Genomic DNA, 13,453 nt, shown 5'->3' with positions numbered 1-13,453 from the left:
GATGCCTCTCTTACAAAAACCAGCACGTTTCGGCTTTTTACGAAAAACCAGGATGATTCGATTTTCACCCTGAAAACTATAGTAGGTTCAAATCATTGCCGCGAAAACTAGCACGTTTCGGTTATCCCCACGAAACTGTCATGTTTCGATTAATGCAATAAGGATTTTCTGAAGATTTGTACGGTGTTCCCGTCGTCGAAATATCTTTAATACGTAATTTGTAAATCTTACAGTACACAGTCAAAGAATGATAAAACTTCGCAAGATAGAAATATTATTCGTTCTAATTCTAAGAACGTACTAGTTTTCACAGTATATACCAAAACGTGCCAGTTCACGCGGTGAAAAACAAAAGGTGCCAATTTTCACGGTGAAAACCACAACATGCCAGTCATCTTAAGGTATCTGAAACGTGCTACTTTTCGTAAGAGGCGCCGGTATGTACTCACACATTTATTTCAACATCCTTTCCGGTCTGATTTTGCATCTGATGACTAATTGTAATTGTTTTTTTTTCTCCATTTTTCCCAAAACAGGAGGAGGTCTGATGTGCTTAGGTTTACCAAACACAACGCGCCAGCCGTTGTCCTGATACCGTTTTAATGAAAATTTATTGAAATTGAATATATAAATATTTATATATAAGAGGAATATAAATTGAACAAAAAAAAAAAATAAAAACTTTAAATAAATAAATAACACACTCGATTCTGATCGAGCTCCGTTGTATAGTCATGATGCATTTGTATTATTAGGAAGATGTACGTAACCGGTCTGTATCCCTTTATTATTGTAACATGCCCACCCCCAAAGTTTGACTGCACTATGCACACATACACGCACACGCACGCGCACACACACACACACACACACACACACACACACACACACACACACACACACACAAACACACACAACCACACACACACAGAGGCACATCCTCACAAATTGCATACGCTCACAGTACATGTAACACGTGATTGTACACAGAGTGGACATATGTATGTATACGTATGTCAAATGAATGTGTATTACATGTTAGAATGAAAAATATTTACTTAGTTTCCGCGTTGAAGAAGTTGGAGGTGAAAAAAAAACTGTTGAAAAATTGACAGAAAAAAACAAAACAACAACATGTCAGTAATGATATTGTGGTATATTTTGATCAGAGGAACGAAGTCAGAGGTTACAAAAAGAAAAACTAAATAATTGTCGCCAAGTATATACATATATTAAATAAACTGGATTATGTAAAATTCTGAATTACCCTAACAATAAGCGAGGCAGCATGCACTACAATATTTATACGTATATTATATACTGAATCACTCGGCAAGTAACGTCGTTGTTAAAAATTAATTAATTGAACCAAGCGAATAAAATATGCTAATTATAATGGTACATAACTCCGTTAAATTTAATATACGTATTATAGGTATGTTCTACGTATATCAATTACGTAATACTTTCTTAAATAATGAATAAGATGAAGATTTTTATTACGATTAATAGTTGTGTAATGTGATTAACAGGTTATTTATGAATCAAAATTACGGTTTCAAAATTGTTTGTTCACAGTTCCTCGATTTCTTTTTCTTTGTTGTTTTTCACGTTCTAATTCTCACTTCTGCTCCTTTGCCAAAAACATGTATATAAACCTAAATGGTGGAGTAAGTTTCTTGCTTCGGTAATAAATACTCTGTATAAATGCCGATTATTTGAAACCTCATACAGCTCATATACATATCAGCAATAACACGAATAATTTGTTTTCTTACTTGCAAATTTAATTTCCCAATAGAAAAATATAATCATCATTGCAGTGGTTTGTGTTGCAATGAATTACTGAGGAAAGTATTAAAGCACGAAAAAAACAAAAATGTCATATTGAGAATCTTAGAAAAATACACGACCCCATATAGGTGAAGTACGATGATTGTTATTGTTTGAAACTTTTACGATTATATAAATATTGGTTATGTATACAATACCTATACTGTACCTATACATATATATCTAGATACCGTAAGCTGTTGATAATTTGGATGATTTCTTACTGTTGGTACTAAAGAGAATCGTTGAATACACACAATGTATTATATTATGCCTATTTGTACTCAGTGTTAGAATACTCAGAATAAAATTATTTGGAATTGTAACAATGCTATCGAAATTACTATATTCAGCGACTGCTCATGTAACTTCAAAAAAGGGCCCGTATTAGATGAAAGTATGAAATCAAAAAAGAGCTTAAACAATGTAAGAATATGTGTTTGATGTATCTAAGATATACGGTTTTATAATTGTCATTCCTAGATGAAAGTTGTGCAGAAATTTGAAACTTCTGCATACTTTAGAGTCTTATGAAGAGATGTGTGAACGCTTTCAAAAATATTTAATCAGATTTTTCACACACTGAAATATTTGTATTCGTACACCTCAGTTTTTGAGTAGCTTTTTGATATTCGACGTATATTTTTTGAGAACATTTAGAAGAAAGGTACTTACTTCAATATTTATGGAAACTGGAGAAAACTTATACCTTATTAGACATATGTATGGTATTCACTAGTCAATCACAATTGACCTGAGATTCATTCATTTTCTACGAGATGAGTGCTACAACGATGAGAGGAAAATCACGGGATCGATCTTAAGTTTAGTGTAATGGAACAGGCTAACAATGTGTGATCGAACTGTGCCGTTCATCATATGGGATGCAGCATTTAAGTATAGAATTCTGGAACTGAGGAAGCGGATATTTGATCATAACGTCAATTGCGAAGGGAATTTATTTATTTATTTAATTATATGCATTTGTCAAGTACTAATCTAGCAGTTAACGCTTGCACGGAAGCTTCGAGCATGCTTACAATTCGAATAGCTCGTCCATTTGAGTGTTCGTGAATTTTTCGCGATTGTTCACTAGCTCTGACCAATCAATTCTGTGGTCTCGTCCCTCAAAATTCTGAAAATACCAGTAATCCTAATGATAGGTGCAACATTATCTCGATTCTATGAATATACGCGTATCCTAATTTTACGGCATGAATTTGTTCAAAAAATAAGACGACAAAGTGAATAACACAACTGTTACTGCTTTTACTTCGAATTCAGATTGTTAAGTACAATACTCCTCTTGTGAGAAACCTGACAACAAGTGTCGAATCTCAAATTATCTCAGAGGCTACTTCGATTCGCGGTTTTGTTTACTCGAATTGTTTTGAATTGGAATGAGGATATGAATTTCTGACTTTTCATCTCTGAAACTTTATCCGTTGCTCGCAAGGTATTGCAACTACGCCTGATCGATTTCTCTCGCAAAACTACGTCGGAATAGTGCATCAAAGAATTTATTCCGGCACTTTCCAAAATCGCGAAAATTTTCGCCAAAAATGGAAAGGGGTTAGCCTTACTTATTTTTTGGGCGAAAAATTTTAGGTCTCAGATTCGATTCGTATGACCCTTATCTGACTAATTGGACCCCCAGGAACTCAGAAAACGCAGCAGAAAGTGCGTCGGACCAACAGCAGAGAAATAACGACGGAAGGAGTACAAGCTGAAAAATGGCGAAAATTTAGGTTTAGGTTATTTGGCTGTAACTTTTGACTCGTTGACCGCAGCGTATTGGGACTGCGCCCAATCGATTTCTCTCGCAAAACTACGTCGGAATAGTGCATCAAAGAATTTATTCCGGCACTTTTCAAAATCGTGAAAATTTTCGCCAAAAATGGAAAGGGGTTAGCCTTACTTATTTTTTGGACGAAAAATTTTTGGTCTCAGATTCGATTCGTATGACCCTTATCTGACCAATTGGACCCCCAGGAACTCAGAAAACGCAGCAGAAAGTACGTCGGACCAACAGCAGAGAAATAACGACGGAAGGAGTACAAGCTGAAAAATGGCGAAAATTTAGGTTCAGGTTATTTGGCTGTAACTTTTGACTCGTTGACCGCAGCGTATTGGGACTGCGCCCAATCGATTTCTCTCGCAAAACTACGTCGGAATAGTGCATCAAAGAATTTATTCCGGCACTTTTCAAAATCGCGAAAATTTTCGCCAAAAATGGAAAGGGGTTAGCCTTACTCATTTTTTGGACGAAAAATTTTAGGTCTCAGATTCGATTCGTATGACCCTTATCTGACTAATTGGACCCCCAGGAACTCAGAAAACGCAGCAGAAAGTGCGTCGGACCAACAGCAGAGAAATAACGACGGAAGGAGTACAAGCTGAAAAATGGCGAAAATTTAGGTTCAGGTTATTTGGCTGTAACTTTTTACTCGTTGACCGCAGCGTATTGGGACTGCGCCCAATCGATTTCTCTCGCAAAACTACGTCGGAATAGTGCATCAAAGAATTTATTCCGGCACTTTTCAAAATCGCGAAAATTTTCGCCAAAAATGGAAAGGGGTTAGCCTTACTTATTTTTTGGACGAAAAATTTTTGGTCTCAGATTCGATTCGTATGACCCTTTTCTGACCAATTGGACCCCCAGGAACTCAGAAAACGCAGCAGAAAGTACGTCGGACCAACAGCAGAGAAATAACGACGGAAGGAGTACAAGCTGAAAAATGGCGAAAATTTAGGTTCAGGTTATTTGGCTGTAACTTTTGACTCGTTGACCGCAGCGTATTGGGACTGCGCCCAATCGATTTCTCTCGCAAAACTACGTCGGAATAGTGCATCAAAGAATTTATTCCGGCACTTTTCAAAATCGCGAAAATTTTCGCCAAAAATGGAAAGGGGTTAGCCTTACTTATTTTTTGGACGAAAAATTTTTAGTCTCAGATTCGATTCGTATGACCCTTATCTGACCAATTGGACCCCCAGGAACTCAGAAAACGCAGCAGAAAGTACGTCGGACCAACAGCAGAGAAATAACGACGGAAGGAGTACAAGCTGAAAAATGGCGAAAATTTAGGTTCAGGTTATTTGGCTGTAACTTTTGACTCGTTGACCGCAGCGTATTGGGACTGCGCCCAATCGATTTCTCTCGCAAAACTACGTCGGAATAGTGCATCAAAGAATTTATTCCGGCACTTTTCAAAATCGCGAAAATTTTCGCCAAAAATGGAAAGGGGTTAGCCTTACTTATTTTTTGGACGAAAAATTTTTAGTCTCAGATTCGATTCGTATGACCCTTATCTGACCAATTGGACCCCCAGGAACTCAGAAAACGCAGCAGAAAGTACGTCGGACCAACAGCAGAGAAATAACGACGGAAGGAGTACAAGCTGAAAAATGGCGAAAATTTAGGTTCAGGTTATTTGGCTGTAACTTCTTACTCGTTGACCGCAGCGTATTGGGACGGCGCCCAATCGATTTCTCTCGCAAAACTACGTCGGAATAGTGCATCAAAGAATTCATTCCGGCACTTTTCAAAATCGCGAAAATTTTCGCCAAAAATGGAAAGGGGTTAGCCTTACTTATTTTTTGGACGAAAAATTTTTGGTCTCAGATTCGATTCGTATGACCCTTATCTGACCAATTGGACCCCCAGGAACTCAGAAAACGCAGCAGAAAGTACGTCGGACCAACAGCAGAGAAATAACGACGGAAGGAGTACAAGCTGAAAAATGGCGAAAATTTAGGTTCAGGTTATTTGGCTGTAACTTTTGACTCGTTGACCGCAGCGTATTGGGACTGCGCCCAATCGATTTCTCTCGCAAAACTACGTCGGAATAGTGCATCAAAGAATTTATTCCGGCACTTTTCAAAATCGCGAAAATTTTCGCCAAAAATGGAAAGGGGTTAGCCTTACTTATTTTTTGGACGAAAAATTTTTGGTCTCAGATTCGATTCGTATGACCCTTATCTGACCAATTGGACCCCCAGGAACTCAGAAAACGCAGCAGAAAGTACGTCGGACCAACAGCAGAGAAATAACGACGGAAGGAGTACAAGCTGAAAAATGGCGAAAATTTAGGTTCAGGTTATTTGGCTGTAACTTCTTACTCGTTGACCGCAGCGTATTGGGACGGCGCCCAATCGATTTCTCTCGCAAAACTACGTCGGAATAGTGCATCAAAGAATTTATTCCGGCACTTTTCAAAATCGCGAAAATTTTCGCCAAAAATGGAAAGGGGTTAGCCTTACTTATTTTTTGGACGAAAAATTTTTGGTCTCAGATTCGATTCGTATGACCCTTATCTGACCAATTGGACCCCCAGGAACTCAGAAAACGCAGCAGAAAGTACGTCGGACCAACAGCAGAGAAATAACGACGGAAGGAGTACAAGCTGAAAAATGGCGAAAATTTAGGTTCAGGTTATTTGGCTGTAACTTTTGACTCGTTGACCGCAGCGTATTGGGACTGCGCCCAATCGATTTCTCTCGCAAAACTACGTCGGAATAGTGCATCAAAGAATTTATTCCGGCACTTTTCAAAATCGCGAAAATTTTCGCCAAAAATGGAAAGGGGTTAGCCTTACTTATTTTTTGGACGAAAAATTTTTAGTCTCAGATTCGATTCGTATGACCCTTATCTGACCAATTGGACCCCCAGGAACTCAGAAAACGCAGCAGAAAGTACGTCGGACCAACAGCAGAGAAATAACGACGGAAGGAGTACAAGCTGAAAAATGGCGAAAATTTAGGTTCAGGTTATTTGGCTGTAACTTCTTACTCGTTGACCGCAGCGTATTGGGACGGCGCCCAATCGATTTCTCTCGCAAAACTACGTCGGAATAGTGCATCAAAGAATTCATTCCGGCACTTTTCAAAATCGCGAAAATTTTCGCCAAAAATGGAAAGGGGTTAGCCTTACTTATTTTTTGGACGAAAAATTTTTGGTCTCAGATTCGATTCGTATGACCCTTATCTGACCAATTGGACCCCCAGGAACTCAGAAAACGCAGCAGAAAGTACGTCGGACCAACAGCAGAGAAATAACGACGAAAGGAGTACAAGCTGAAAAATGGCGAAAATTTAGGTTCAGGTTATTTGGCTGTAACTTTTGACTCGTTGACCGCAGCGTATTGGGACTGCGCCCAATCGATTTCTCTCGCAAAACTACGTCGGAATAGTGCATCAAAGAATTTATTCCGGCACTTTTCAAAATCGCGAAAATTTTCGCCAAAAATGGAAAGGGGTTAGCCTTACTTATTTTTTGGACGAAAAATTTTTGGTCTCAGATTCGATTCGTATGACCCTTTTCTGACTAATTGGACCCCCAGGAACTCAGAAAACGCAGCAGAAAGTGCGTCGGACCAACAGCAGAGAAATAACGACGGAAGGAGTACAAGCTGAAAAATGGCGAAAATTTAGGTTCAGGTTATTTGGCTGTAACTTTTGACTCGTTGACCGCAGCGTATTGGGACTGCGCCCAATCGATTTCTCTCGCAAAACTACGTCGGAATAGTGCATCAAAGAATTTATTCCGGCACTTTTCAAAATCGCGAAAATTTTCGCCAAAAATGGAAAGGGGTTAGCCTTACTTATTTTTTGGACGAAAAATTTTTGGTCTCAGATTCGATTCGTATGACCCTTATCTGACCAATTGGACCCCCAGGAACTCAGAAAACGCAGCAGAAAGTACGTCGGACCAACAGCAGAGAAATAACGACGGAAGGAGTACAAGCTGAAAAATGGCGAAAATTTAGGTTCAGGTTATTTGGCTGTAACTTTTGACTCGTTGACCGCAGCGTATTGGGACTGCGCCCAATCGATTTCTCTCGCAAAACTACGTCGGAATAGTGCATCAAAGAATTTATTCCGGCACTTTTCAAAATCGCGAAAATTTTCGCCAAAAATGGAAAGGGGTTAGCCTTACTTATTTTTTGGACGAAAAATTTTTGGTCTCAGATTCGATTCGTATGACCCTTATCTGACCAATTGGACCCCCAGGAACTCAGAAAACGCAGCAGAAAGTACGTCGGACCAACAGCAGAGAAATAACGACGGAAGGAGTACAAGCTGAAAAATGGCGAAAATTTAGGTTCAGGTTATTTGGCTGTAACTTCTTACTCGTTGACCGCAGCGTATTGGGACGGCGCCCAATCGATTTCTCTCGCAAAACTACGTCGGAATAGTGCATCAAAGAATTTATTCCGGCACTTTTCAAAATCGCGAAAATTTTCGCCAAAAATGGAAAGGGGTTAGCCTTACTTATTTTTTGGACGAAAAATTTTTGGTCTCAGATTCGATTCGTATGACCCTTATCTGACCAATTGGACCCCCAGGAACTCAGAAAACGCAGCAGAAAGTACGTCGGACCAACAGCAGAGAAATAACGACGGAAGGAGTACAAGCTGAAAAATGGCGAAAATTTAGGTTCAGGTTATTTGGCTGTAACTTTTGACTCGTTGACCGCAGCGTATTGGGACTGCGCCCAATCGATTTCTCTCGCAAAACTACGTCGGAATAGTGCATCAAAGAATTTATTCCGGCACTTTTCAAAATCGCGAAAATTTTCGCCAAAAATGGAAAGGGGTTAGCCTTACTCATTTTTTGGACGAAAAATTTTAGGTCTCAGATTCGATTCGTATGACCCTTATCTGACTAATTGGACCCCCAGGAACTCAGAAAACGCAGCAGAAAGTGCGTCGGACCAACAGCAGAGAAATAACGACGGAAGGAGTACAAGCTGAAAAATGGCGAAAATTTAGGTTCAGGTTATTTGGCTGTAACTTTTTACTCGTTGACCGCAGCGTATTGGGACTGCGCCCAATCGATTTCTCTCGCAAAACTACGTCGGAATAGTGCATCAAAGAATTTATTCCGGCACTTTTCAAAATCGCGAAAATTTTCGCCAAAAATGGAAAGGGGTTAGCCTTACTTATTTTTTGGACGAAAAATTTTTGGTCTCAGATTCGATTCGTATGACCCTTATCTGACCAATTGGACCCCCAGGAACTCAGAAAACGCAGCAGAAAGTACGTCGGACCAACAGCAGAGAAATAACGACGGAAGGAGTACAAGCTGAAAAATGGCGAAAATTTAGGTTCAGGTTATTTGGCTGTAACTTTTGACTCGTTGACCGCAGCGTATTGGGACTGCGCCCAATCGATTTCTCTCGCAAAACTACGTCGGAATAGTGCATCAAAGAATTTATTCCGGCACTTTTCAAAATCGCGAAAATTTTCGCCAAAAATGGAAAGGGGTTAGCCTTACTTATTTTTTGGACGAAAAATTTTTAGTCTCAGATTCGATTCGTATGACCCTTATCTGACCAATTGGACCCCCAGGAACTCAGAAAACGCAGCAGAAAGTACGTCGGACCAACAGCAGAGAAATAACGACGGAAGGAGTACAAGCTGAAAAATGGCGAAAATTTAGGTTCAGGTTATTTGGCTGTAACTTTTGACTCGTTGACCGCAGCGTATTGGGACTGCGCCCAATCGATTTCTCTCGCAAAACTACGTCGGAATAGTGCATCAAAGAATTTATTCCGGCACTTTTCAAAATCGCGAAAATTTTCGCCAAAAATGGAAAGGGGTTAGCCTTACTTATTTTTTGGACGAAAAATTTTTAGTCTCAGATTCGATTCGTATGACCCTTATCTGACCAATTGGACCCCCAGGAACTCAGAAAACGCAGCAGAAAGTACGTCGGACCAACAGCAGAGAAATAACGACGGAAGGAGTACAAGCTGAAAAATGGCGAAAATTTAGGTTCAGGTTATTTGGCTGTAACTTCTTACTCGTTGACCGCAGCGTATTGGGACGGCGCCCAATCGATTTCTCTCGCAAAACTACGTCGGAATAGTGCATCAAAGAATTCATTCCGGCACTTTTCAAAATCGCGAAAATTTTCGCCAAAAATGGAAAGGGGTTAGCCTTACTTATTTTTTGGACGAAAAATTTTTGGTCTCAGATTCGATTCGTATGACCCTTATCTGACCAATTGGACCCCCAGGAACTCAGAAAACGCAGCAGAAAGTACGTCGGACCAACAGCAGAGAAATAACGACGGAAGGAGTACAAGCTGAAAAATGGCGAAAATTTAGGTTCAGGTTATTTGGCTGTAACTTTTGACTCGTTGACCGCAGCGTATTGGGACTGCGCCCAATCGATTTCTCTCGCAAAACTACGTCGGAATAGTGCATCAAAGAATTTATTCCGGCACTTTTCAAAATCGCGAAAATTTTCGCCAAAAATGGAAAGGGGTTAGCCTTACTTATTTTTTGGACGAAAAATTTTTGGTCTCAGATTCGATTCGTATGACCCTTATCTGACCAATTGGACCCCCAGGAACTCAGAAAACGCAGCAGAAAGTACGTCGGACCAACAGCAGAGAAATAACGACGGAAGGAGTACAAGCTGAAAAATGGCGAAAATTTAGGTTCAGGTTATTTGGCTGTAACTTCTTACTCGTTGACCGCAGCGTATTGGGACGGCGCCCAATCGATTTCTCTCGCAAAACTACGTCGGAATAGTGCATCAAAGAATTTATTCCGGCACTTTTCAAAATCGCGAAAATTTTCGCCAAAAATGGAAAGGGGTTAGCCTTACTTATTTTTTGGACGAAAAATTTTTGGTCTCAGATTCGATTCGTATGACCCTTATCTGACCAATTGGACCCCCAGGAACTCAGAAAACGCAGCAGAAAGTACGTCGGACCAACAGCAGAGAAATAACGACGGAAGGAGTACAAGCTGAAAAATGGCGAAAATTTAGGTTCAGGTTATTTGGCTGTAACTTTTGACTCGTTGACCGCAGCGTATTGGGACTGCGCCCAATCGATTTCTCTCGCAAAACTACGTCGGAATAGTGCATCAAAGAATTTATTCCGGCACTTTTCAAAATCGCGAAAATTTTCGCCAAAAATGGAAAGGGGTTAGCCTTACTTATTTTTTGGACGAAAAATTTTTAGTCTCAGATTCGATTCGTATGACCCTTATCTGACCAATTGGACCCCCAGGAACTCAGAAAACGCAGCAGAAAGTACGTCGGACCAACAGCAGAGAAATAACGACGGAAGGAGTACAAGCTGAAAAATGGCGAAAATTTAGGTTCAGGTTATTTGGCTGTAACTTCTTACTCGTTGACCGCAGCGTATTGGGACGGCGCCCAATCGATTTCTCTCGCAAAACTACGTCGGAATAGTGCATCAAAGAATTCATTCCGGCACTTTTCAAAATCGCGAAAATTTTCGCCAAAAATGGAAAGGGGTTAGCCTTACTTATTTTTTGGACGAAAAATTTTTGGTCTCAGATTCGATTCGTATGACCCTTATCTGACCAATTGGACCCCCAGGAACTCAGAAAACGCAGCAGAAAGTACGTCGGACCAACAGCAGAGAAATAACGACGAAAGGAGTACAAGCTGAAAAATGGCGAAAATTTAGGTTCAGGTTATTTGGCTGTAACTTTTGACTCGTTGACCGCAGCGTATTGGGACTGCGCCCAATCGATTTCTCTCGCAAAACTACGTCGGAATAGTGCATCAAAGAATTTATTCCGGCACTTTTCAAAATCGCGAAAATTTTCGCCAAAAATGGAAAGGGGTTAGCCTTACTTATTTTTTGGACGAAAAATTTTTGGTCTCAGATTCGATTCGTATGACCCTTTTCTGACTAATTGGACCCCCAGGAACTCAGAAAACGCAGCAGAAAGTGCGTCGGACCAACAGCAGAGAAATAACGACGGAAGGAGTACAAGCTGAAAAATGGCGAAAATTTAGGTTCAGGTTATTTGGCTGTAACTTTTGACTCGTTGACCGCAGCGTATTGGGACTGCGCCCAATCGATTTCTCTCGCAAAACTACGTCGGAATAGTGCATCAAAGAATTTATTCCGGCACTTTTCAAAATCGCGAAAATTTTCGCCAAAAATGGAAAGGGGTTAGCCTTACTTATTTTTTGGACGAAAAATTTTTGGTCTCAGATTCGATTCGTATGACCCTTATCTGACCAATTGGACCCCCAGGAACTCAGAAAACGCAGCAGAAAGTACGTCGGACCAACAGCAGAGAAATAACGACGGAAGGAGTACAAGCTGAAAAATGGCGAAAATTTAGGTTCAGGTTATTTGGCTGTAACTTTTGACTCGTTGACCGCAGCGTATTGGGACTGCGCCCAATCGATTTCTCTCGCAAAACTACGTCGGAATAGTGCATCAAAGAATTTATTCCGGCACTTTTCAAAATCGCGAAAATTTTCGCCAAAAATGGAAAGGGGTTAGCCTTACTTATTTTTTGGACGAAAAATTTTTGGTCTCAGATTCGATTCGTATGACCCTTATCTGACCAATTGGACCCCCAGGAACTCAGAAAACGCAGCAGAAAGTACGTCGGACCAACAGCAGAGAAATAACGACGGAAGGAGTACAAGCTGAAAAATGGCGAAAATTTAGGTTCAGGTTATTTGGCTGTAACTTCTTACTCGTTGACCGCAGCGTATTGGGACGGCGCCCAATCGATTTCTCTCGCAAAACTACGTCGGAATAGTGCATCAAAGAATTTATTCCGGCACTTTTCAAAATCGCGAAAATTTTCGCCAAAAATGGAAAGGGGTTAGCCTTACTTATTTTTTGGACGAAAAATTTTTGGTCTCAGATTCGATTCGTATGACCCTTATCTGACCAATTGGACCCCCAGGAACTCAGAAAACGCAGCAGAAAGTACGTCGGACCAACAGCAGAGAAATAACGACGGAAGGAGTACAAGCTGAAAAATGGCGAAAATTTAGGTTCAGGTTATTTGGCTGTAACTTTTGACTCGTTGACCGCAGCGTATTGGGACTGCGCCCAATCGATTTCTCTCGCAAAACTACGTCGGAATAGTGCATCAAAGAATTTATTCCGGCACTTTTCAAAATCGCGAAAATTTTCGCCAAAAATGGAAAGGGGTTAGCCTTACTTATTTTTTGGACGAAAAATTTTTGGTCTCAGATTCGATTCGTATGACCCTTATCTGACCAATTGGACCCCCAGGAACTCAGAAAACGCAGCAGAAAGTACGTCGGACCAACAGCAGAGAAATAACGACGGAAGGAGTACAAGCTGAAAAATGGCGAAAATTTAGGTTCAGGTTATTTGGCTGTAACTTTTGACTCGTTGACCGCAGCGTATTGGGACTACGCCCAATCGATTTCTCTCGCAAAACTACGTCGGAATAGTGCATCAAAGAATTTATTCCGGCACTTTTCAAAATCGCGAAAATTTTCGCCAAAAATGGAAAGGGGTTAGCCTTACTTATTTTTTGGACGAAAAATTTTTAGTCTCAGATTCGATTCGTATGACCCTTATCTGACCAATTGGACCCCCAGGAACTCAGAAAACGCAGCAGAAAGTACGTCGGACCAACAGCAGAGAAATAACGACGGAAGGAGTACAAGCTGAAAAATGGCGAAAATTTAGGTTCAGGTTATTTGGCTGTAACTTCTTACTCGTTGACCGCAGCGTATTGGGACGGCGCCCAATCGATTTCTCTCGCAAAACTACGTCGGAATAGTGCATCAAAGAATTCATTCCGGCACTTTTCAAAATCGCGAAAATTTTCGCCAAAAATGGAAAG

General features: G+C 40.4%; 1 protein-coding gene across 3 annotated transcripts in view; it reads left to right on the top strand.

Moving 5' to 3' along the window:
- Positions 1–2,159, top strand: part of LOC107225779 (synaptic vesicle glycoprotein 2C) — a 50,222-nt gene extending 48,063 nt beyond the window's left edge. For all 3 annotated transcript variants that reach the window (XM_046742177.1, XM_015666358.2, XM_015666359.2), the window contains exon 9: positions 537–2,159. In XM_046742177.1, coding sequence (XP_046598133.1) covers positions 537–592 — 56 coding nt within the window. In that variant the 3' untranslated portion in view covers positions 593–2,159. The remainder of the gene's footprint in view (positions 1–536) is intronic.
- The last annotated feature ends 11,294 nt before the right edge of the window (positions 2,160–13,453 follow it).

Source organism: Neodiprion lecontei, chromosome 5, assembly GCF_021901455.1.
Source record: "Neodiprion lecontei isolate iyNeoLeco1 chromosome 5, iyNeoLeco1.1, whole genome shotgun sequence".
Classification (NCBI taxonomy): domain Eukaryota; kingdom Metazoa; phylum Arthropoda; class Insecta; order Hymenoptera; family Diprionidae; genus Neodiprion; species Neodiprion lecontei.
This window is presented reverse-complemented; position numbering and strand designations above follow the sequence as displayed.